The sequence below is a fragment of the Gracilinanus agilis genome, chromosome 2 (genome assembly GCF_016433145.1).
Source record: "Gracilinanus agilis isolate LMUSP501 chromosome 2, AgileGrace, whole genome shotgun sequence".
NCBI classification, from domain to species: domain Eukaryota; kingdom Metazoa; phylum Chordata; class Mammalia; order Didelphimorphia; family Didelphidae; genus Gracilinanus; species Gracilinanus agilis.
The window spans coordinates 288,986,092-289,010,154 of record NC_058131.1 but is presented as its reverse complement, the minus strand read 5'-3'; the positions used below and the strand labels follow the sequence as shown (position 1 = coordinate 289,010,154).

The window sequence follows — 24,063 nt, the reverse complement described above, 5'->3', positions numbered from 1 at the left end:
GTCAACAGCAGTGCTGCCATTCTGTTAGGGGCAGTAGGGGACTGACCTCCGGGAGCCACTTTACCTACCAGCACCAGGTAAAGAGAAAGCAGAAGAGAACCACCCCAATCCAGTGAAACTGGCCAGGGCTGGCCTCCTAGTCCCTTTTCTTTATTCAGACAGACATGCCAGCTGATCTATCCAAACAAAAATAGATTTCCTCTCTCAGAAGCCTGCCTGCAGGCCCCAGTGCTCTGCTTCATCCAGGGCCGGGGGGGTGGGTGGGTGGATGTGGGTCAGCAGCACCTTACCACACCAGTGCCCTGTTCAGCCCTGGCACCAAGGCAGGCCCAAGTTCATTAGGAAGTCAGGGATACCTCTTGCCTGGTTCCCATGGAACCTTCTTGGTTGGCAAGGCAGATCCTGTGCCATCCCTTGGCAGGACTGCCTGTGGCATCTTTGCTTCTCCCCTCCCTTGTTGAGTCTCCTCAGTCATCGGTCAGTGTGATAACATCGTACTCAATGCCTTGATGCTGCAGCTGCTGGATGTGCTCTGGCATTGCCTCTTCTGTGCCAAAAAGGCTCTGGGCCTGGGCCATGGCAGCATCAGCCACAGCTGGCAGGGAAGCAAGGAATTAGCCTTAGGAGGTTGAGGCCCAGTTCCATTCCCTTCCATAATTGAATTGCTCCCAGAGTCCCCTCCATTTCTCCCCTACCCTTTACTATTCTCAGTTCTGTACCTGTGACAGCTGAGTGGGCAGCAGCCTCCAGCTGAGCTTGAGTGACAATCTGTTGTCCTGGAGATACAGGGACATACTGGATCTGGGGGACCAGAGAGAGAGTGAGGACTGAGCTCAGGATTTTCCTTATCCCTCTTGGGTCCCATTCCTGCTATTATCCCCTATTCTAGTACCTGGGATTCCTGCAGGAAAGGGGTGCCTTGCTCATACTGAATATGAGTGATCTGTCCCTCTTGTACCTGATAACAAAAAAATAAGTCACCACCATGGGAAGGAAGCTATCAGCCCTTCCCACCACCTCCAGGCTCTTTCTCCTTTGCTCTTGAGGCCTTTCCTCACCTGAATGTGATGCCCCTCAGGAACTACCACATATTCTTGGGGGAGGAGATGCTGTACCCCATCCTGTGAAATGATGTATTGCACCTGAGGAAGTAGAAAAGAAAGTGATCACTAGGTATCATTTTGCTAGTATACCTTTGGTGGGGAACTATTTAGGCTGGTTGTGGACAGGATCCAGAGAGGCCCTGCTCTCACTGGGTTGTTGGTCTCACTGGGGAAAAAATATATACATTCTAGAAAAAAAGGACATATTCTGAGGACTAAGGGGCCCAAGATGGGGCTGTGACCATTCTGAGATCCAAGGGGAGTGAGGGAGTTAGAAGAGACATCAGAGATGATGGGGACTGAGCTGTCCATTTTTGATTTAGATATTTTACTCCTCTGGGGATGGGTTTTCCCCCAACTATAAAATGAAGGTTGGACTAATCTCTAAGATTACTCCCAGCCCTAAATCCTAATCTCTTATGAAGCTGTGGGGTGGGGGAGGCTGAAGTCAAAGGAACAATGAAAAAAACTTACCTGGTTATCTGAGGTTACCAGGTGCTGTACCATCTGTCCATCCGCAGTAGTGATCTCCTGGATATAAGTGGCTTCCTCCTACCAAGACAAACCCAGCTCCCGTAGAAACTAGTCTCAGCCTAATCTCCCTGCTGATCCTACCCCCCTCACCCTACCCATAAATCCCAGGGCTCCTCTTGGCCTCACCTGATTGGCTACAGTTTGTTCCTGTGCCACAATGATGTGATCCTGACCCAGCGCTTGTTGGAGCCGATCAGGCCCCAGTACCCCATGACTGGACTGAAGGGCAGCTGTGAGGAGAGAAAAAAAGGAAGAGTAGGGAAGAGGAAGTAGGATGGGGTAGGTTAGTAGGCCGCAGACTTGGGAAAGTCTAAAAGACACCTATTGAACCTGGTGCTGAACCCCAAGCTCTGCAAACCTGGTCTACTCTCATACTGAAGGTCCCTCAGTCGGCTCTGGGGAAAACCATACTAGTGAGATAGCCTTACCTAGGCCATAGGAAATATGTTGTCTTGTTTTCCCTAAGAAAGTGCCCTTACCCAAGAGAATGCCCAAATACACTCCCCTGAACCCAATCAATGCCTTGGAGTATCCCTGTTCCAAAGTGAAAGGGGGTCAGGAGAAGGGGAGCTCACTATGCAGTGTAGCCAGGGTTTCATCATCACTATTGAGGATGATGGTCTGGGTGGAGGCACGGGGAGGGGCCCTGGGCACTGGGGGGCCCGGCTTCCTTCCATCTGGGCTGTGTAACCGTTGTATGTGGAATTTGAGGTGGCCATTTCGGTTGAAGCTGGTGGGCAAAAGGGGAGAAGGGTCAGACAGCCCCAACCCCCAGTCCCCAGGTCCGTTCTCCTTCTACTGTCCTTCCCTCCCTCCCCAACCTCTTCTGGCTCTCACCGCTGCCCACAAAGGTGGCAGGAGAAGGGCTTCTCATTGGTGTGGGTGAGGGTGTGACGCCGAAGATCCTTCTTGTTCTTGGAGGCAAAACTGCATTGGCTGCACTGGTGGGGCCGAAGGCTTGAGTGCTGGGCCATGTGGGCCTGGCAAGTACCCAAGGAGATAGTGAGCATCATGGAAACTCCCTTTACATCACCCCTTTTTTCCTAGGAAACTAGCCCATAGTCTGCCCACCAACCTGAAGGCAGCTGGAGAAGAACCTTAAAGGTAGCATGGTATAGTAGTCAGAGAGCTGGATTTAAAAGACAGGAAAGTTGGGGTCAAATAGCACCTGGGATTATAAACAGAGGCCAGCTGCCCTCCCTGGGCCTCAGATTCCTGCTCTGTAAAACAGGTGGGGATTGGATGAGATGGTTTCTAAGGTCCCTTCTAATGTAATCTATGACCCTACAGAAGGGAGGGCCAGGAAGCCTGGGCTCTATCCCTGGCTTTTACTGATTATGTCACATTGGGAAAGTCATTACCCTGCTCTAGATTCCAGTTTGTGTCAAATGAGAACAGACTTGCAATCTCAATGAATAGTTATAAGTAATATGTTCTGAAAGCCACAGTACAGTGCTAGGTAAACATTAGCTATGACTGAATTACATAACAGGATCTGAGACACTAGAAAGGGACGCTAGGGACCATCTGTTCTACCCCCACCCTTATTTTACAGATGAGCAAACTGAGGCCCAGAGAGCCTAAGAAACTTGCCTATAAGAAGGGGCAGGGGTCACAGAGTTAGGAAGTAGTAGGAGCTGGGATTCAAATCCAAGGCCACTGCCTCCAAATTCCATGCTCTTTCCACTAGGCCATATTGCCTTCTAACTTGGCTAAGAAGCTTGTAATGCAACCCCAAAGCCACCTGCTTCTGTCGCCCTGCTGACAAAGACCCAGGGAAAAAAAAGCTCATTTTAATGTTCAACCCAACCCAACATAACGATTAGGAAAGATAAATTTGCTGTCAAAACATCACATATACCAGGCACAAACTATTATTACAGGCTGACTGGTCACAACCATGGGATCCAACCAAAAGAATTATTGGCTCAAAATCAGAAGACCTGAATTCTAGTCCTTGCTCTGTCCCTGACTATGTGACTAGGTGAGGCCCTCTCTTCTCAGAACCATGGTTTTCTTCTCAGTCATCAAAAAGGGCTATTGATAATGCCCAGCTGTTGACCCTGGGGCATTGTTAGAAGGATTCAAAGTCTGATTGAAAAATACCATCTAAATGCGTGGGATTATAACCATAACAGAAGTCCACATAATTGAGAACTGAGAGCACAGTGAGATAGCACTGGCCTTGTACATATAGTGAGGTTGTAATTGTGCTCAGGTACTCCCACCTTAGTCCTGTTACCTACCCGAACCTCAGGCCACAGGTGAGCAACAAATGAGCAGTCAGGACACTTGAAGGTGCTGGGCCCAGTGTGGGCCCGTTTGTGGCTCTCCATTTCAGCCCTTCCTGGGAAGGCCTCCGAACAGATCTTACAGGAAAACTTCTTGGCTGATGTGGCTGCTGCTGTTGAGGAAGATGGGGGTGGCGAGGGAGCCACCAGGCCCAAGGCTTTTGTGGCTGGGAGAGGTGGGGAAGTTGAGGTAGGTGGCACTCTGTCCTCCACTGGGGTAACCCCAGCCCTAAGGGCTCTTGCAGGGGAGGGAGGTGCAGGGCCATCTCTGCCCAGTGGCCGTCCTCCACACTGCAATAGGGGCCACTTAGCCCCAGAGTCTGGAGTATCGGCAACCCCTGGGCCTGAGAAGGAAACGCCTCCATCTGCACTCAGCTGTGGGGAAAAGAAAAGAGACAGTGAGGGGGGAACCAGGATCTGTCTAAACTGGGAAGGGAAAAGAGAGAATAAGAGTAATTGTGCCACAGACTAATTGGGCTAGTTTGGAATGAGAAAGTGGCAGACCAGAAGTCAAGAGAAATCAGGCTGAGCTTGGGAAAGGTTGAGAGAGAAAGGAAAGACAGAAACAGGACTCAAATGGCAAAGAAAGTTTGGGAGGCAAGGGAGCATAGATGAGATTTGGAGAAGAAAAGGAGACAAGCTAGAGGAGGAGAAGGGAAGAGAAGAAGGAGAGATGGAGGAGAAGGAAAAAGTGAAGAAAGCAAGAAAAGTGAAGGGAAAGGAACTGAGAAGAAAAAAAAAAAAAGAATGGCATCCGTGTGCTTTCAGGATCTTGGCTTAAAACAAGGGACTGATGGGCTCCTGAAACAGAAATGGGGTGTACCTAACAAGAAGGCGTAAGAATGTATTTGTTGTATATCAAAAGGGCTTTAAATTGAAATAGGAAGGAGGGGGAAAAATATAATCACCAATCTAGTTAATATTCAGAGAAGCTATAATGAAGGAGTTATCAGTAAAGATGCCCCCAATTCATAGCAAACTAGCAATAAAAAGCATGAGTTCTTATACCTATAGACAAAAGTAACAAGTAAAGTAAATAAGAAATCCTAATACAAGAAGGCAAATTTGACTTGAAATTGGTGGGAGGAACCCCATACTAGAATACAGCTCTGGAAACAAGGAATCTGTAATAAATGCTCTACATATGAAGGCATCTTCACCTACCAGAGTGGAGAAGCATGGGAAAGACGAAGAAAAAGATCACTAGTTTCAGAAACAAAAAAATGATTATTAAAGCTGGCATACACTTAAGAAGATGGGGCAGAAATAGAAAAGAGACGAGTTTGGAAAATATCACAAGCCTGGAAAAGCAGTAATTGGAGACTATTTGGATATCATTTATTTTATTAAAAAAATTTTTTTAAACCCTTACCTTGTCTTATAGTATTGATTCTAAGGCAAAAGAGCGGTAAGGGCTAGGCAATAGGGGTCAAGTGACTTGCCCAGGATCACACAGCTGAGAAGAATCTGAGGCCACTTGGGAACCCAGGACCTCCCACTGCTATGACTCAATGAGTCAACAAAACATAGTAGAATGAAGTTAGTTAAAATCCCAGCTCTGATCCTTTTTTTTTTTTTTTTTTTAACCCTTACCTTTCATCTTAGAATCTTGGTTCTAAAGCAGAAGAGTGGTAAGGGCTAGGCAATAGGGGTTAAGTGACTTGCCCAGGGTCACACAGATAGGAAGTGTCTGAGGACAGATTGGAACCTCCCCTCTCTGGTCCTGGTTCTCAATACACTGAGCCACCCAGCTGCCCCCTGGATATCATTTAGAGCTCTCTCTCTCTCTCTCTGAACAAATCAGAACAGCTAATGACTTCTGGACTTATCTTCATGATAATTTTATCCTTAAAAAGGGAGAACCAGTGATGGGAAATTCTATTCTGAATTTGATTCATACCAACAAAGAAGAACTAATTATTTAGAAAGAAACTACAGGAAGGGGTAGCTAGGTAGAATGGTGGTTAGAGCACCAGGTCTGGAGTTGGGAAGTCCTGGGTTTAAATCTGGTCTCAGATACTTCCTGTGTGACCCTGGGCAGGTCATTTTAACCCCAATTGCCTAGCTTTTGTCCTCTTCTGTCTTAGAATTGCTAAGACAAAAGGTCAGGGTTTTTTAAATAATGATAGGAACATTGGGAAAAGAAGTCACTCCATCTTAGAATTTATGACAGAGAAGAAATCTGGGTCCAGTATGACCATGTACCTTAGATTATACGAAAGCAAATTTCAAAAGACTCAGAGGATAAGTAGAATCCCATAGACTAAAATTCTACCAAGGAGGCAAATGTAAGAGGGAAGACATAAAGAAAAGTATTCCAATGAAAAAGTGAGAAGTTGTCTAAAGAGACCAATGTGTATGAATTGTCAGCCTTTTAAAAATTGAACTACAAAATGTAGATGATGATAGAGGAGTATGGGTTAGCCCTACAAGGATATAGTGTAAAGAGTGAGAAAGTTGAAAATGAGCTAAGGGGGCAGTGATGTGGCTCAGTGGATTGAGAGCCAGGACCAGAGATGGGAGGTCCTGGTTGAGACCTTAGACATATCCTAGCTATGTAATCCTGGGCAAAGCCCTTAACCCCCAATGCTTAGCCCTTACCATTCTTCTGCCTTGGAAGTAATACTTAGCATCAATTCTAAGGAAAGGGTTTTTAAAGGAAAAGAAAATGAATTAAGATTGGAAGGAAAGGCTAAGGACAAAAAGTATTCCGTTGGAGAAAAGAAGAGAATCAAAAAGAGCTAGGAATGGGCTTGGTATTTATAGGATGATGATAATAGATTGAAGGATTAAAGATTTAAAGTCAGAAGAGCCAAGAGCCCTTGAGGCCATCAGGTTCAATTCTATTTTACAAGTGAGAAAACTGAGGCTGAGCGAGGTTAGGCCCAAGGTCACCCAGTTAGCTAGTAATATCTGAGGCAAGCTATAAATTTAGGTCTTCCTGACTCCATATCCAATGTCCTGTCCCCTTTGTGCAGAGAAAGCATCACTGCTTAATTCTTTTGTTTCTGTTTTCCTCTGACCTTTCTTTCGACCGGAAAAGATAGAACAAAAATGGCCAATGGCGATGTGAAACCAAGGGTAAGTAAGTTGAGAAGAAGAGAGCACCTGTCTGTCTCCAATGAGAGCAGGCCAGGCTTGAATGGCCTGAAGCACTGAAAGGAATGTCAGATGTCATTGCTGAATTGCTGACAAGTAATTTCATGAAAAATAGGAAGGGCACCCACGGGATTAGAAAAAGGCAAGTGTCTAATTTTCCAAAATGGGAAAAGAAGAATTTTGCAAACTCAAAACTCAGTGAGCTTGATTCTGAGGTTTGGCAAAACTTTAGAATGTTTGTTGATGGAAGAATGGTTAATGGGCATCTGGTGAAGGGAGTTGGGGACCACAAAGAATGAGCTAGGCCTCCTCAAGAACAGCTCACATGTTGGGGGCAGCTGGGTGGCTCAGTGGATTGAGAGCCAGGCCTAGAGATGGGAAGTCCTGGGTTCAAATGTGGCCTCAGATACTTCCTAGCTGTGTGACCTGGGCAAGTCACTCAAGGCCCACTGCCCAGCTAGACCAGGGAATCAGGAAAATGTGACAGAAATAATTTACTTGGATTCTAGCAAAGCATTTGATGAAGTCATTTTCATGCTTTTCATGAAGGAAAGATGGTCCAATTTGGCCTAGATAATAGTACTGTTAGATGGATTCATAACCAGACCCCTTAGATAGCTGTGTTTCCATGTTAACTTGGATAGTCTTAAACAGGTACACTGAACATAATTTGATACTTTTTTAATGAATCAGGATAGTCATTACCATCAATTGTCATCTGATTTTATATAAAGCAAGTTGCTACTGAGGTATATGAATATGCTTGTCCCTAAAAACAATTAAATTTGGAAGAACATGTCTGGAGGAGTGACTTAGGAATCTGCACCTACTTCTGCTGTTTTACATTTTTATCAATAACTTAGATAAAAGCAAAGATGGCATAAATATAAATTTTTCAGGGGACATAAAGCAGGAGAAAATGATTAACATTTCATGACAGTTAGGATCCAAAGAGATCTTGGTAGGCTAGAACAAACGTGTCAAACATTCAACCTATGGCCTGTAACTAGGGTGAAGCCTGAACCAGATTACAAAGCAATTAGGAAATATTTAACAAGATAAATAAAAATACAATAGAAGATGTATGATTTAGTTACCACTATTTCTACCTGAGTCTGACACCATAAAACATGAGACTAAGTTTAAAGATTTCACTTATCCCTATTAAATAAATAAAAGTCTTATGCTTGGGTTCAAAAGTCAACTTCATAAGTACAAGGTTAGAAAGACATGACTAGACCATAGTTCATTTGGAAAAGATTTGGGGGTTCAATATGAATCAACAGTATCTATGGAGCCAAGAACGGTTTTATTTTGCATTAAGAGAGGTCTAAGTTCCAGGAATAAGAGGTAATCATACAGTGTCCTTGTGTTCTGCCCCGGTCAGACTACAGTTGAAATACTATATCTAGATCTGGAGGAATTAAAAAACTGGACAGTGTCCAGTAAGGTGATCAAAATGGCAAATGACCCTAGGATTGTCATGAGACCATTGACTGAAAGAAAAGGGAATGCTTAGCTTGGAGAAAATGAGACTTAGGTGGGACACGATAGATAGCTATCATCACGTATCTGAAGGACTATAAATGCAGAAGAAATCTCTGACTTAGTCTGGTTGACTCCAAAGAAAAGACTTAAAAACATTAAGCAGATGTTGCAGAGAAGCAGTTCAACTTCCCTGACAATTAGAGCTGTCCAAAGTGAAAATGAGCTGTCTCAAGGCAGAGGGCTCACCCTTACTGGAAGTCTTCAAGTAAAGGCATATTGACTACTTGGTAATACTGTGTTTTCTAGTTCATATCTAGGCTGGACAAGGCAGCCATTGAAGAAGGTGCCTTCCCAAATCAGAGATCTTCCATCTTGTCAAAACGAGGGTGAAGGGGATGGAAAGACAATAGTGGGCGAAGGGATAAAGGGTGTAGTGGTGGTGGTGTCGGGGCCTTCTGGAAGGGAACAGGACATATCAGTCACTCCTCTTCCTCCTCTCCAACTCTTTAACCTTAGCTGACATTTATATAGTGCTTAAAAGTTTACAAAGAATGTCAATACTTATCACGTTATCTGATCCTTATAAATAGTTGTGGGAGATAGGTGCATTTTGGGGCAAATATCTTGAGGATGAGTAATAAGTAGTTGAGGGTTCACAGGGGAGATAGAGGGCCAGCTTTTGAGATTGGGGAAGCCAGAGAGCCTCTTACCTCTATGTGATGTAGCTGTGTCCCATCTGCTGCCATGATATAGTGGGTGCTGGGCTCCTTCAAGGCATCACTTACCACCACAGCCTGTGCGGCCTCCCCTGGGGGTTCCTGGCTGTGGGTACAGGGAGATAAAGGGAAGGCTGAGAAGGGGTCATAGGATCTTAAGGGAGATAATAGGATTTTGTGGACATTATTCATGCCATGGGAGGAAGAGCATGGAACTGGGACGCAGGAGATCTGGGATTCTAGGCCTGACCATCACTTTCTTATTGTACCAGAGAAGTCACTTCCTTACTTTGGGCTTCAAGGCAAACTAAACCCAATCTCCAAAGGTCTTTCCAGTTGTAATAGCCTCATTCCATGACATATTCTATATCTAAATACTGACAGTCAGAGATAACTGTTACAGCATAAACCCAGGATTGTTCATAATAAGCAACATGGAAGCTGCCCTTAACAGGCAGATGGTTAATAGGAATCTCTGAATTGTAAAGGAGTTGTAGATCAATGAACACTCAAAGTCAGGAGATGAGGTAAGAAGCACCTGGATGCTTTCAGTTAGAGAAGGTCAAAAGGAGGGGAGTTTTGGAAAGAGAAAGAGGACAGAGGAGAATCTGGGATGCAGCAATTACAGATAGGCACTGAGAACACTTTCTCACTAGAAAAGGCTAGGAAGAAGGTTTGAGAGATAACAATATTCCTAGGGCATACCCTGGGAGACATTAGCTGAAATGGAGCAGAAAAGAACCCCCAGGGACAGTCAGACTGGGGGAAGTGTCACAGATAGACAATCCTTAAGTGCCTACTATGTGCAAGGCACCAGGCTAGGGGCTAATAAAATAGGAGCAAAAACTAGTGTCTTTAAGGAGCTTATATTTTCCTTAATTTGAGGAGAGAATACTCCTAACAGTAAGGTTCATAGGAAAGGCTTCCCATAAGAGTTGTTGCATGAGTTGAGCCTTGAACAATGGCCCACATGAAAACATTAGGGTGCTCAAGTGGGCTTGTTTCCATGAACCAATAGTGAGACATGGAATTTTAAAAAGCTGATGTGATCTTGGGGCTGCATTATGGGGAAGTCTGAGGAAAGTAAGGTCTCCATTTGGCTCTGTCCTGAGCAGCACATGTCTGAAGTGCTATGTCCAATTTAAAGCACTTCACATTTTAGCAAGCACACTAATAAAAGAGAATAAGGTCAGAAGGCAGTGGCTAAAATCATGTGGGGAAAGACGTCATGGTTCAGAGGGACTAGCTATGATGAGTGAGGAGAAGAGAAGATATAAGGGTGCCAGGATAGCTCCCTTCAAGGATTGGTAGGGCCACGAGATGAGTCTTGTTCTGCTTGGCCTCAGAGACCAGAACTAAGAACATTGGGAATATGTCCCACCTCAGGGAGATCAAAGATTGTCCCATCACTGAACTTCCTTCAGTCAGAAGCATGATGATACCTGGTCAGTGATTGTGTGTGTGTGTGTGTGTGTGTGTGTGTGTGTATTATCTCTTTTTAGGCATCAGTTAGACTAATTTTCTCCAAAATCTTTGTGAACTCTGAAGAGTCTGTTCTTTGGGGTGGTCAAGAGTAATGTACTGAAATCATTGGTGGCTGTGCTAGAGAGCATGGTGGGGAATGAGCACCACTTAGGAAGAGAAGACAGAAGAAAAGGCTGAGATCCAGGTGCTGCTTGGACAAGAAACATCCCCTCCACTGTATTCCTGGATGGTAGCAAAGGGCAAGGACACTTCACTCTGTCACCAGCTAGGGTGGGCAGAAGTGGGACTCACCTGTATGGGGTTCCTGGGGCAGAGGTCCCCTCTTCCATAGGAGGGGCTGCAATGACGCTGTAGCTAGTTCCACTGTATGGCACTGGGGCCAGGGTGATCTGCTGCAGGTCTGACACACCCACTGGACCCTCCCCAGCAAAGCTACCTCCAGACTCAGCCACGTGCAAGGTGACCACCTGAGGAGAGGCTCCTGGGGAACTGGGCTCCCCAGGAGGAGAAGAGAGCTCTGCCCGGACGCCATCTGATTTCACTACAGCCACCTGCCATGGAAGTAATGGGTTGTTACCAGGGAAGATGCTGAGGTGACTGCATGCCCCTCAAGCTTCACCATGTACTGTCCACCCAAGCCAGCCAGCTCCTTTCTATGCCCTGGACATTCCAGGCTCATTCTGAGGCCCCATCTTTGTTCAGGCTGCTTTTCCTTTCTGCCCCTATGGAAACTGTACCCTCCTGATTCTTGCCTACCTATCCAAGTACCACCTTAATCTGGGACCCTGAACATGGAACCTAGTAGCAAGAGCACTGACCTTGGAGGCAGGAACCTGAGATTCTAACACTGCCTGCTTGTGTGACCTGAATCACAGGATCAATGAATGCAGAGCTAGAAGAGACCTTGGAGATGATTTTATCTAACCTACTCTTGGTTCAAAGGAGGAAATCTGAGGCCTAGAACAGGAAATGACTTGTCCAAAGTCATTATGCTAATAAGTGGCAGAGTCAGGATTTGAACCCAGACCTGGTGCTCTTTCCATCATACCCTTAGATCTCACCTCACTCTTCTGAGCCTCAGTCTCCTCATCTGAACAATAAGGACATTTTTTCTTATAGAGATGCTCAAAGAAAGACACTTAAAAATAAAGTGATTCAGAAACGTGTAATGGGTTATCCTTCAGCATCATCTCCTCTGTAAAGTCATCTCTGTTCACAACAGCTACATCTCAGACCAGCATTTTACCTTCTCCTGCTAAGATGCTTCACCTGGGGTCCATGGACTTTTTAAAAAAATGGCTTGATGATTATTTTAATATAATTGGTTTCCTTTGTAATCTTATTTGTTTCCTTTGTAAATTTAAAAACATTATTCTAAAAGGAAATCCATAGACCTCACTAGCTTCCCAAAGGGGATCCACGATACAAAGATGAACCTCTGGTTTAAAGAACACAAGTCTTTAAACTACCCCAACTAGACTATGAGCTCAGCAGGAGCAAAGACTGTCCTGTTTATCTCACCTCTTCTCACTGTTCTCAACACTAAGCATATGGGCAGCCCGGGAAATACTTGACAATTTGGGGAAAATGTGGGGCTTCCTGAGAGTTGGGATATGACACAAGGAGCTCCTCCACAGTCCCACCTGTAGGGCAGCTCCTCCCAGCTCCCGCTGGGTACTCATGTTCAGCAGAAGGTCTAATGCTGTCTGAGTGGCCAAGGCTGTGGATTCTTCAGCTCCTAAGGGTGGATATGGGTCGTAAGAAAAGAAACAGGGGAGAAAATTGGTGGCCTGAGAGCCCACCTCTCCCTGCCACCCTTCACCCTACCCCTCATACCCCTGCTAAAGCCTCACCTTGCTGGTAAATGATGGTGGCACCCCCCAGGGCCTCAGGACACAGCAGCTGGGAGGTCTCAGGAGTTGCTGACTCCGGGGGAACCTGAGGGATAGGACATGGCTTCAAGCCCTATCTTCACCTCTCCCAGTCCAGACTCTGTCCTCACCTCCCTAACCCCTCACCCTTGGTCTGGCTCTGACTTCCACCCTCATCCCACCTTGACGCCCCTGCCTCACCTCTGGGGAGTCTGGTGGATCAAGGGTGGCAGACTCAGGGAGCCCAGGGCGCTGCCCATGTTGTTGCTTTAGCTCTTCTATCTGCTGCCTTGAAAAGAAAGGGCGGCGGCGGCAGGGTGGTTCCTCAGGGTGACGTCGACCCCACTCCTCAAAGCTGGCTGAGTGCCGGCAGCGCACATGCAGACGGAGGTTCTTTTTATGCCTCGTGGTGAAATGGCAGAACTCACAGGCAAAGGGCTTGGCTCCTGTGGGAGCGGAGTGGAAGAGAGGAGAGAAAGGGGGTGATGGCATACCCGGCAGCACACCCTGCATTCAGGCAGGGTGCCTCTATTAACAAAGGGTTATAGAAAAGAGAGGGACCTCAGGACACCGAATGCCCAATCTAAAAAAGATGGCAGAGGGCATTGAGTCCAGCTTACATTTGGCTGGGACAGAAGCAGTGGCTTGGGAAGAATGACCTGCCCAAAGTCACATGGCTTTTGGAGCAGGGCCTGGGGCCCCGGACTTTGCCTTTACATCATCCTGGTCTCTTTCCACCAAGGTAGTCCTTTGTTTCACCAAGCAGACTGTGGGCTCCTCCAGAAGGTGAGGACCTGGCACAGCCCCTTCTGAAGGGCCCCATTGACCTCCACAGTAGGAGGGATGGAGGCAGGGCTGGATGCTGTCACTTGATTTCTCATCTAGTTCTGCCCCCAATTCATTGATGACTTTCAGTAAGTCCCTTCCTTTCTGTGAGCCTCGGGTGCATCCTCTGAAAGATCCTACTTCTATTAAGTCACCAGTAGGGCTACTGGGGGGTGGGAGGGGAGGCACACTAAACAAAGCAATGTACAGAAAAACTTGAAGTGTGAGCTCCCATGATCAGCAGAGAGTCAGCACAGAGCATCTTCTGGATATGTGTGTGCTGTTTTAGACTGTATTAGACTGACTTTTTCTGACCACTGGTAAACTGTCTCCTTAATTCAAAATTTCTTTAATACTCCCTCCAGGATATTTTGTTCTTAGATAATAAGTGCCTCTGTGCCTAGGGAATTCTCTTTATAAAGTGACTTGTATGTACTGGAATTGACTTGGGGATCTGGGGGGTCTGGATAAAGTTTGAGGGGAGGGCAGTGTCAGGAAGTGGGAAGGGAGAGCTGGGGTGGGTGGCTGGAAGTTGGGAGGGCACCCTGGAGAAAGAGAAGGTATCAGAGAGGGCAGGCTGACCTGTGTGCTTGACAGCCACATGAGAAAGTAAGAAATCTTCCCGGAAGGTCCGGTAGGGGCAGAAGTTACACTTGAAAGGCTTGTCGCTGACATGGGAGAGCTGATGATTCAGTAGAAGCTTCTTATCTTCGCAGACAAACTCACAGAATTCACACTTGAACCTGGGGTTGGGCGCATGAGTAACTAGAGAAGCCAGGAAGGGGGTTGGAGGGCCCATAAGCCAAGGCCCTTCAGGGACAGGGTCAAAGGGCATTCCCCTACCCCCTCTCTTATTCTCTATTCCCCACAGGACAAAGACTTTCACTAGAAAGAACAATAAGACTTACTATGATAATTATGGCTGACACATATAACATTTTACAGTTTACAAAGAAATTTCTTCATAAGAGCACAGTGAGGTAGCAGTATAAGAATTATTATTTCCATCTGACAGAGGGGAAAACTAAGGCTGAGAGGTAAGGTGACTTGCCCAGGGTCATACATCTATTAATGGAGTTACAATATGAATTTAGATTTTCTTTCCTTTTTTTTTTAAAAACTCCTGCCTTCTGTCTTAGAATTGATACCAAGCATCTGTTCCAAAGCAGAAGAGTGGTAAGGGCTAGGCAATGGGGATTAAGTGATTTGCCCAGGGTCATACAGCTAAGGAAGTGTCTAAGACCAGATTTGAATCCAGATCTCCCATTCCTAGCCTTGTTCTCTATCCATTGAGCTGCCTAGCTACTCCTTGAACTTAGATTTTCTGAAGGGACTTGGGGATAGTACCTGCGATTTGCAATGGCTTGGATGTGTGTTAGTAAATGCATCTTGAAAGTGTATCTCTTCTTAAAGGACTTTCCACACTGTAAATGTCAGGATGGAAAGAGGTCAAGGATTCACACACAGCATTGGCATTCCCACTGGCAGCAGTCTCAGAGTCTTTTCCCTGGGCCCCACCCTCCTGCTCCTCCCCAACCTCTCCTCTGGGCCCAGGCCATCCACCTTGTCACACATGTGGGGTTTTTCGGTGCTATGTGTCTTCATGTGCTGTGTGAGACGCTTCTGCATCGGATAGACTCTGCTACACACAGGGCACGGGAAGGAGCTCAGCTTTGGGGGCTGTGGGGGCACAGAGACAGAAGGGATGAATGGCAAAGCCCATAAGTCACAGGCCTTGGCCAAATGCCTCCCAGCTCAGTACCCAAACCCAGCCCACAGCTCCAGACTCACAGGTTCTGGCCTCTTCTTCCTATAAGGGAGAAATACACAGAGAATTAGCTGACTCCCCCTGACCCATCCTCCCAAGTCTAATCCCAAGTGCTCATAGTCCCCAAGAAGCCTTCCATTCTAAAAGTTTCCCTTGACCCTGAAGGTGACTCCTTCCTCACCAACCACTACCCCCCCTGCAATGAAAACATCAGTAGTGCCTTATGGCTGCAAAGCTTATTTGCTCTTTCTATCTCTTTAAAAAAAAGAACAAAACTCTTACCTTCTGTCTTAGAATCAATTCTAAGTATTGGTTCCAAGGCAGAAGAATAGTTAAGGGCTTGGTGGCTAGGGTCAAGTGACTTTCCCAAGGTCACACAGTTGAAAAGCTTTCTCTCTTGAGGCAAATCATTCGGGTTATCATTATCCTTATTTTCCAAAGGAAGCACTTGAAGTGCAGAGGGCTGGAATACCTGGTCCCAGGTCACAAAGCTAGTAAGTGATAAAACTTAGACTTAGTCCAGATTTCCTGAGCCAAGTCCATTGTTCTGGCTAGGAACTAAAGGACTATGGCGGGAGTCACCACCTCTCTCTGAACCTCAAGTTCTTGATCTACAACATGGTGGTGATAACTTTAGCATAAAGCTATCAAGAAGATCAACATAAGATAATATATGGCAGGTGTCTTGAAAATGATAAAATGCTCTCTATGTGTCTAGAATTGTTCTTGTCATCCTTTCCCTTTATTACTTTTTTTTTGTCTTTAAAAACCTTTACCTTCTGCCCTAGTAACAACTCTAAGACAGAAGAGCAAAGGCTAGACAATGGGGTTAAGTGACTTTTCCAGTCACAGCTATGAAGTGTCTGAGGACAGATTTGAATCCAGGACCTCCCAACTCAAGCCTGGCTCTCTAACCACTGTGCCACTTAATACCTCCCATCCTTTTTATTTTGGTAATAACCTAGCTGCCTGCCTGTCAGTCTCCTAAAGGCACACTTGCTTCCACTGACCGGTCCCGGTTATGCACTGCAGAGTGTCGGACGACATCCTTCCTGTACACACTGGTGTAGCTGCACTCCTCACATTTGTATGGTTTGCTGCCCACGTGGTTGAACATGTGCTCCTGGAGAGGCAGGTAGGGTAACAGGCTTAGAGCATGCTCTTCCCTCAAGTGCCCGGGCATCCAGAGTTAGAGACTAAGGTCACTCATTCCCTTCCCTACCAGAAATCCTGCAAGTTTGCTTACTACGAAGCAACCAAATATTAGGGCTTGAAAGATCATCTAATTTGTCACATTAAAGAGGAGGAAACTAAAGCCCTAAGAAAGGAAATGACATGCCCAGGGTCACACAGCTAAGACTCAAATCCAGATTGCCTGACTCCAAAGCAGCCCATTTCCTACAACTCCACCCTGGTTCTCTCCCTTCCCTTCCAGGAGCCATGACTCTTGCACACCTTGAGAGAGGACCAGCGGCGGGAGCGATAGCTGCACTGCAGACATTTGAAGAGCTGGGGGTCTCCAGCCTCATGGGAGTTAACGTGGAAACGTAGGTCCTCATGGGATAGGAAGCGGGAGCCACAAATTCGGCAAAGGTAGGGTCTCAGGAGTGGTTTGGGGGACTTATAGTAGTACCTGGTGGAGGTAGAAAAAGCTAGGTTCAGTGACAGGCAATGAGATGGGGGTAGGGGTCCAGCCCCACAAAGGGCTGTCTTCTCCACCACTTGGGGCGCTCCTCCCCCCCTCACCTTTGCCCCATGTACTTGCGATACTTCTTGCCCAGGAAGCGCCGGGAGGGCCGGCCACGCCGACGGGGCAGTACATCTGAGTCCTCCCTGGTGTTGGGAGCTGTGTTCTCTGCATCTGACTGGCTCACACTGGGCTCTGCAGACCCCTCACTGGGCCCACAGGGCTCTGGGCCTGATGAGCTAGTGGCCTCAGGTCCTTGCAGCTCTGGGAGACCATGTCCACTCTGAGAACTCACCAGTGACTCCCCTTCCACACCTGTAAAAGATCTGACACTTCACAGCCATGCCACAGATACATCAGACAAACTAAAGACATGCCATGTGAAATGTGGTAGCCCTGTGCAAAGAACACTGGACTTGGAATTAGGAGATGAGGTTCAGGGCCCAGTGGTCTCTTAGTTCTGTGTATGAGATCTCAGGCTAGTCACTTCAACTCTCTAAGGCTCAGTCTTCCCATTTGTACATTGGCAGGGTTAGACTAGATGACCTCTAAAGACCCTTAACTCTCTACATTCTGTGATTCTGTGAAGTTAGCATCATCACCTATAAAACAGAGATAACAATACCTGCCCTACCTACCTTCTGAGTGTTGAGGTGCAAATGACAGCAGAGAAGGAAAGGTGCTTTGACAGTCTAGAAGACTGAGATTTAGGGGATACTTATGATAACTCAGACTCTCCTAGAGCAGCACTGGCAAAGTATTGGCATGCGTGCTGAGCCAGCACGGGGAGAGCTGCTCTGTTCCCCCTATTCCCAGAGCCCGAGGACTTTTTTTGCATGCCCTGCCCCTCAAAGCAGGCACTTCCTCCTTTGCTCTCTGGTGTAACATGGGGCTCACAAGCAGCTTGAAGTTGCAGTTTGGGCATCCAAACTTAAAAACCTTCGCCAATGCTGTCCTAGAACTTTGTGGTTTAAAAGCACTTTCCTCCCAACAGCACACTGAGATAGGTAAACTTTATTTCTATTTTACTGATGAGAAAACTGAGTCTCTGAGAGGTTAACAGACTTTTGTAGCACCACAGAGCTAGGTGTCAGAAGTGAGACTTGAAGGCACATTTCAAGTGTTTCAAGTTTCAAGAACTACTTCAACTATATCAGTGGTTCCCAAACTTTTTTGGCCTACCGCCCCCTTTCCAGAAAAAATATTACTTAGCCTCCTGGAAATTAAATTTTTACTTTGGGAATCACTGAACTATATCATGCTGTTTCTCTAATGGGTTTGATATGCCACAGTCTGCTTGCTACCTCCCCTCCTCCCACCCCATCCTCTTTCACAAGGCTCACCCTCTGGAGGGGTGGGGAGATCCAGGCGGGGCAGCTTTCGAGGCCTCCCAGGCCTCCTTCGGGGCCGTTCAGCACTGGATGTAGGAATGGGACGCTGGGGACGTGGCTGCCGGGATCTGGGTTCATCTTCTGCAGGGTTGTAATCACTGTCCTCTGGCAAAGGGGAAGGCAGTATGTTAAGTCCACTCTTCCACCCACCAGCCCCAGCCTCAGCCCTTACCTTCTCCTGCTCCTCCCTTCCCCAGAATCTCTCAGCCAGTGCTCACCTTCCAGGTCATCAATGGCTCCAGCATCAACAATGTCATCATCTTCTTCCTCCTCTGGTCCTTCTTCCTCCTGGGGTTTAGCTGAAGCTCCCCACTTCCTGGAACGCCCCTTCTTCAATGCTGTTGTTGTAGAAGCTATGGGAAAAGTGAGGCAGAGGCCATGCCAACTTGTCCCCCAGGCTTAGTCACCAAGAGGCCACTCACCACCTTCTGCTGTTGTGTGGATTCCAGAACACACTAACCAAGCTCCCTCATACCCAATAAATAAGAACAGAGAATTTTAGCTAGAGAGGACCCTAGAAGCATGCTAGAGTAGGAAGGGGCCTCAGGACTAGTGGCAGGACTGAAGGTATTTCAAACTGTCTGGTTCAACTCTCATTTTAATAGGGAGCAAACTAAGGTGAGGAAGTGTTTTGCTAAAGATTACACCCCCAATCTGTGGCGGAGCTGGGGCACGGGGCCCAGTTCCCACTGCTTCTGCCCATCCCTGGGAGCACCTTCCCCACCCTGACGCACCCATTCCCACGTACCAGGGCGAAAGTGCCTCTCCCGCATGTGTCTGAGCAGGGTGCCCTTGGAGCTGCTCCGGTACTGGCACATTTTACACTTGAATTGCTGCACGACCACCACCTCCATCATGGCCTCTAGGCTCTGCAGGTCAGGCTCTTCTGCAGGGCCTGGTGGGGGGTTGGTGGTGGGAGAGCAGTCCTGGGTTTCTGCTGGTTCCATGCAAGTAGAGGTAGAGGTGGGCCCATCAGACAAAGCCTCAATAGCTGCCAAGCTGTGGGCCAGGGCAGAGCTGGACATCGGGGACACCATGGGGGCACCTGGGGAAGCGAGAGAGTGAGGATCACCTCAAAGTCCTTAACAAAAGCTGTAGGATGAATGCTATTCTCCCCGACCCTGCCTCCCCCATTTCAAAGAATCATAGCATGTCAGTCAGGGTGGGTAAAGGAACCTCAGAAGTAGTTGAGTACAAGCCCCTTTGTTGTAAAGATGGGACAAATGATGTCTAGAGGAGTAACTTTGGCAATATCAGATGTGTGAGATAAGCTGAGACCGACATTCTGGATTCCAGGGCCATTGTTCTCTTACCCTTACTCCTTCCCTCCTTCCAGCCCCAATGACCAGCTGCCAGGCTAGTGCTCACCATCATCTGGGCCCTGAAGAATCAAGTACTGGGTGGTTTCAGCACCACCATCTTCTGCACTTGTCACTGCGATGCAACCTGGAATAGAACCAAAACTGTTCTCTGGGCCACCAGGTTCAGACCTGACTCTGCACCTTGGATCCCTTCACTTTCCACTCTTCAGTTCTCTGACATGTAGCTCTAGTCTCCCCTCCCTCTTTCCCCCCAGGAGCTTTCTGATTGTACCAGTCCATATTCCATAGCTCTTACTGTTTTGTAAGAGCCCCTCTGGCACTTCAGTACATACTGTTATACACTATCATTGAACTACTCCATATCAGTCTTGCCTCCCAAACAAAAAACAGGGATATTAGAGATCATCTAGCCCATTGATGGGAACCTTTCAGAGACAGAGTGCCGCCCTCCCCACAGACTAAATGCCTAAATGCCATGCCCCCCCTCCCCAGAGACTGGGTGCAGTGCTCCTCTCATCCACTGCCCCCCCTTACCCCACACAGGGGAGGGAGAAAGTGCTCCCATTGGGCTGCTGGGCAGAGGGGTGGATGAAGTAAGGAGTGAGTGTAGAGAGGGCCCAAGCACTCCATTCCCCTCCAGCTCTGCCACCTGTGAGCCGCCCACCTTATCCCCTGTGCGCTCCCATTGCCTGCTGGGCAGAGGGGCAGGGCATGAGAGAAATGTCCTCTGGACAGAGGGGGGGAGGGGAGCAACTCTGCCTGAGTCCCTCTGCCTTTCTAGTAACAAACGGGGCAGGGAGGGGGCAGCAGCCACGTGCCCATAGAGAGCACTCTGGGTGCCATATTTGGCACCTGTGCCATAGGTTTGCCATCGCTGATCTAGTCCAACTCCCTCATTTTACAGATGAGAAAACTGAAGCCCAGAGCAGGAAAGAGACTTGCCCAAGGTCACACTGCAAGTCAGTGAGCCTAGTCTAAGACCTAGGTCTTCAAAGTACCAGGCAAGGACTCTTTCTACCACGTTACACTGCCTTTAGTAGGCACATTATAGCCAAGCACAGGAACCAGCAGTGAGTTGAATAAGCAATGGGAAAAATGGCCTAATCCCAGGTCCCACACAATCAGTCCCTCACTTACTCTGAATTAGGTCTGGCCCGATGGTTGACTCAATGATCTTGTCAATAGCAGAACCCAAATCAGAGGAGGAAGCAGTGGAGTCGGAGACCAGCATGGCAGCATCGGCAAGTACACTGGAATGCACCAACACTGGGGGGCCACCTGCTGACCCACTGGACACTAATGCTGATGGGCCAATGGATGAAGAGTCAGGCAGATAGCCCTGAGGGGTGGCATCCCGGCTGCAGCTACTTTCAGACACTTCCTCCTGCAGGTTAAGACAGAATGAAGTTTGACCACAGCTTTTCTAATACCCTCAACCCTAGATTTATGAATCTGCTGGAGACATATCAAAGGTAATTTGAATGTTTCCAGTTGTGGGGATGGTCAGTATTGGGTCATACCCTTTCTTACCCAGGGTTACCATACACTGGGACTCCAGTAAAGATAATTAAGAAAGGAGTCTGTGGACACATTGAATCTCCTAGAGGCCCTGAATGTTCCTGTCTTTGTGCCTTTATTCCTACTGTTTCCTACACCTGGAAATATCCCACCTGCTGGACAAAACAGGGTGAATAAATAAAGATGGCTCATCTAATGTCCTGGATACTTTTCTTTGTATTAGGACAAACTTGTTCTTTCATAGACATGGGCAATATCCAGTGAGAAAACTCCCTCCATTATTGCAGATCTGGAACTTTTCTGTAATTTATAATCACAGAGAATTGTGAAGGGGCACCAAGGATTTAAATCACTTGCTCACACAACCAGTATGTGTCAAAGGTAAAATTTGAATCCAGGTTTTCCTGACCTCAGGGCTGCCTCTTTATCCATTCATTATCCCAGTGGTTCTCAAACTTTTTCTGCAGTGATATAACTTGAGTTTCAACAAAATTTTAGCAGAACCCTTGAAGTAAAATCCTCTGAAATTATTTTAATGACTGTTAATAATATAAGGGTCATTAAAAAAGCAAAAAAACAACTTGTAGTGTTTCAAGATTTCTTATGGCACGGTTTGAGAAATACCAAACAATTCTACACTGCTTCTCTCCCTTTTTTTACCTGCTGAATTCCTATCCATCTTTTAAAGTCAAATGCCATTTCTTGCTGGAAGCCTCCCCTGATCCCAAATGACTTTCACTCTCGGATCTCACAAAGTACTTTTTAAAAAAACTTCTTCGATGCATTTAATGATAATCTGACATCACAAGGTATTTGTTTTATCTTAGATTGTTAAAGAACTCTATCTTATTATCTAAGTCTCCCTGGTGCCTAGCAGTGTTTTGGACTTAATGATTTATGAAATTTGTTGGATTGATGAATGAAATATAGAAAGGGATCTTTTAGATCAAATCCATAACTTATAAAATTTTGGGATAGAAGTGAGGGGTAACCACATGAGTAAACCCCATGTCCACCAGAACATGATGGCAATGCTTTCTTCCCTTCATTCATTCTCTTCAAATCTTTTATTCATATTAAGTATTTAATGAGAAAGGAAGGGAGAAAAATAACTGAATTGAATGGAATTTTAAAAAAGAATGGATATCAGGCATAGTACATTATTTAGAAATGGAGGATAGAGGAGCTCCCTTAAGTCTTCTACCTGGGAACTATGGCCATGTTCTTAATGTAGGAAGGGTCCCCGTAGGGGTTGGCCCCATGGGTTATACAAAGCCTGCTGGGCTCTCTGGTATACTGTTTCTCTTCCCCAACTGGGTATTGCCCCTTCCCAGTCCTTACAGCCTCCTCCCAAGCCCCATCTGGTACCAAGGAACGGGTGCCGTGGTCTGAGCTCTGCCCCACAACAGAATCATCTGCTTCTGACAAGAGGCTGGGCCCTGGGGCTGCAGCAGTAGCATCACTGCTGTCTGCTGACATGGCCTCTGAGGTGCCCACATCCAGCCCACTCTCAGAAGGCTCCTCCTGGGCAGGCCTGGGTGCTGCATCGCTGCTGCTCTCCACCTCATTCTCCTCCATCGATGGCCCTGGCTTGCCTGGGCACCAGGCACAGGTACCACAGGAATGACTGGCCTCACCAGGGGTATCTCTTGGGGGTGCTGTGCAGAAAGTCCTGAGGCCCCTGCACCCAGGCCTCGTGGCGACCACTGTCTCTTGCCCACTAAGCTGGGCAGTGCCCTGGGCAAGAAGCCCAAAGCACAGAAGGGGGCTTGCTCTGGGACAGCAGGGCCAGTTCGCAGTCTGGGGCCTTCACTCTGCAAGGAGTAACAAAACAGGGGGTGTCCATGAGCCAACCTCCCCCAGAGGCTGCCTCATTCACCCCAGCCCAAAATCCTACCCCACAGGGGAAACTGAGGCACCAGCTAGGGTGGGGCGTTTGCGGGCCTGGGGAGGAAAGTTCCCGGGGCAACGGGACCCAGGACTTCTGGGCTCTCAATTTTAGGGGTACCATCCCACACATAGGGAACAGTGGCTCTGGCCACTTAGCCACACTGTTCCTCACTCCCGCCCCAGTCGGGGGAACAAGCTGGTGCCCTTGGTCAATGGTATGGTCCATGCCCCCCAGAGGTCCCCCAGTCCCAGGATCAGTGGTACAGCCCATTGGCCCCCTGGGTCAGTGTGGTTCGTTCTCCACTCTGTCCCCCCCTCCCCCTTTTTCCCCCAGTGGAGGGGGTTGACTGCGGCGATCCCGGGGCCTTGGCGGCGGAGGGCTGTCCCAAGCGCTGCCTGAGCTCTGGGCCCGGCGCCATCTTGTGGAGGCACTGGGTTTCCGTTCAGGCAAGTGCGAGAGCGACTAAAAGATCGGGGGACCCCGGGGCCCTGTCCGGGCAGCCCCGCCGGCCCAGGACCTCGTCGCCAGTCACCGCGGAAGCCCATAATCGCTGCTCTACAGAGAATGTGGGGAGGCTTGCCCCTGACCTGTACTTACCCGCTGTTTTCTCCCCCGGGTTCCTCTCCCGCTCCGGCATCGACTCGGCCGCCATCCTCCTCCCCCCGCCGCGGAAGGACCCATCGTCTTTTCAACAAGCCGGATCTACTTCCACGCCACTGCGGAAGGGCGAGGTCGGGAACTGGCCTGGATCTGGCACCCAAGATCGCAGGGCGTCTCAGAGATCCTAGAAGGATATGAGTCTATATCTGTCTCCGTTTTCTGGGGTAGTGGAGATTCCTCAGGCTTTTGGGACTACTTTCTCCTGGGTGCGGAGGGATCCATTACGATCTCACGTGAAGCGTGTGACGTCACACCTGGGTCCCTTTACCCAGAGCGGAGGGTTGGCGGGAGGGGCCAAATTGGGACGCTTCAAGCCACTCCTCTTTTGACGTCATGCCCGGGCTCATCTCCTGCCCCCTCCCTCCTGCTACCCTTCTATCTGCAGAAGTAGGGTAGAAAGCTTTTGCCAATCTT

At 47.8% G+C, this 24,063-nt stretch overlaps 1 protein-coding gene across 1 annotated transcript; it reads right to left on the bottom strand.

Moving 5' to 3' along the window:
* Nucleotides 1–32: 32 nt before the first annotated feature.
* On the bottom strand, nt 33–22,676 carry ZNF335 (zinc finger protein 335). Its single transcript, XM_044664101.1, has 27 exons — nt 22,467–22,676; nt 20,718–20,964; nt 19,627–19,704; nt 19,007–19,303; nt 18,477–18,611; nt 18,211–18,363; nt 16,942–17,182; nt 16,636–16,813; nt 16,191–16,303; nt 15,204–15,222; nt 14,976–15,092; nt 14,760–14,836; nt 13,995–14,155; nt 12,789–13,033; nt 12,570–12,654; nt 12,360–12,454; nt 11,008–11,267; nt 9,226–9,337; nt 3,884–4,303; nt 2,475–2,617; nt 2,213–2,367; nt 1,764–1,867; nt 1,578–1,655; nt 1,059–1,142; nt 893–958; nt 720–801; nt 33–595 (listed from the first exon to the last, which is right to left on the bottom strand). Exons 1-27 carry the CDS (start codon nt 22,674–22,676, stop codon nt 468–470), a joined length of 4,083 nt encoding a protein of 1,360 aa, XP_044520036.1. The 3' UTR covers nt 33–467.
* Between the last annotated feature and the right edge of the window lie 1,387 nt (nt 22,677–24,063).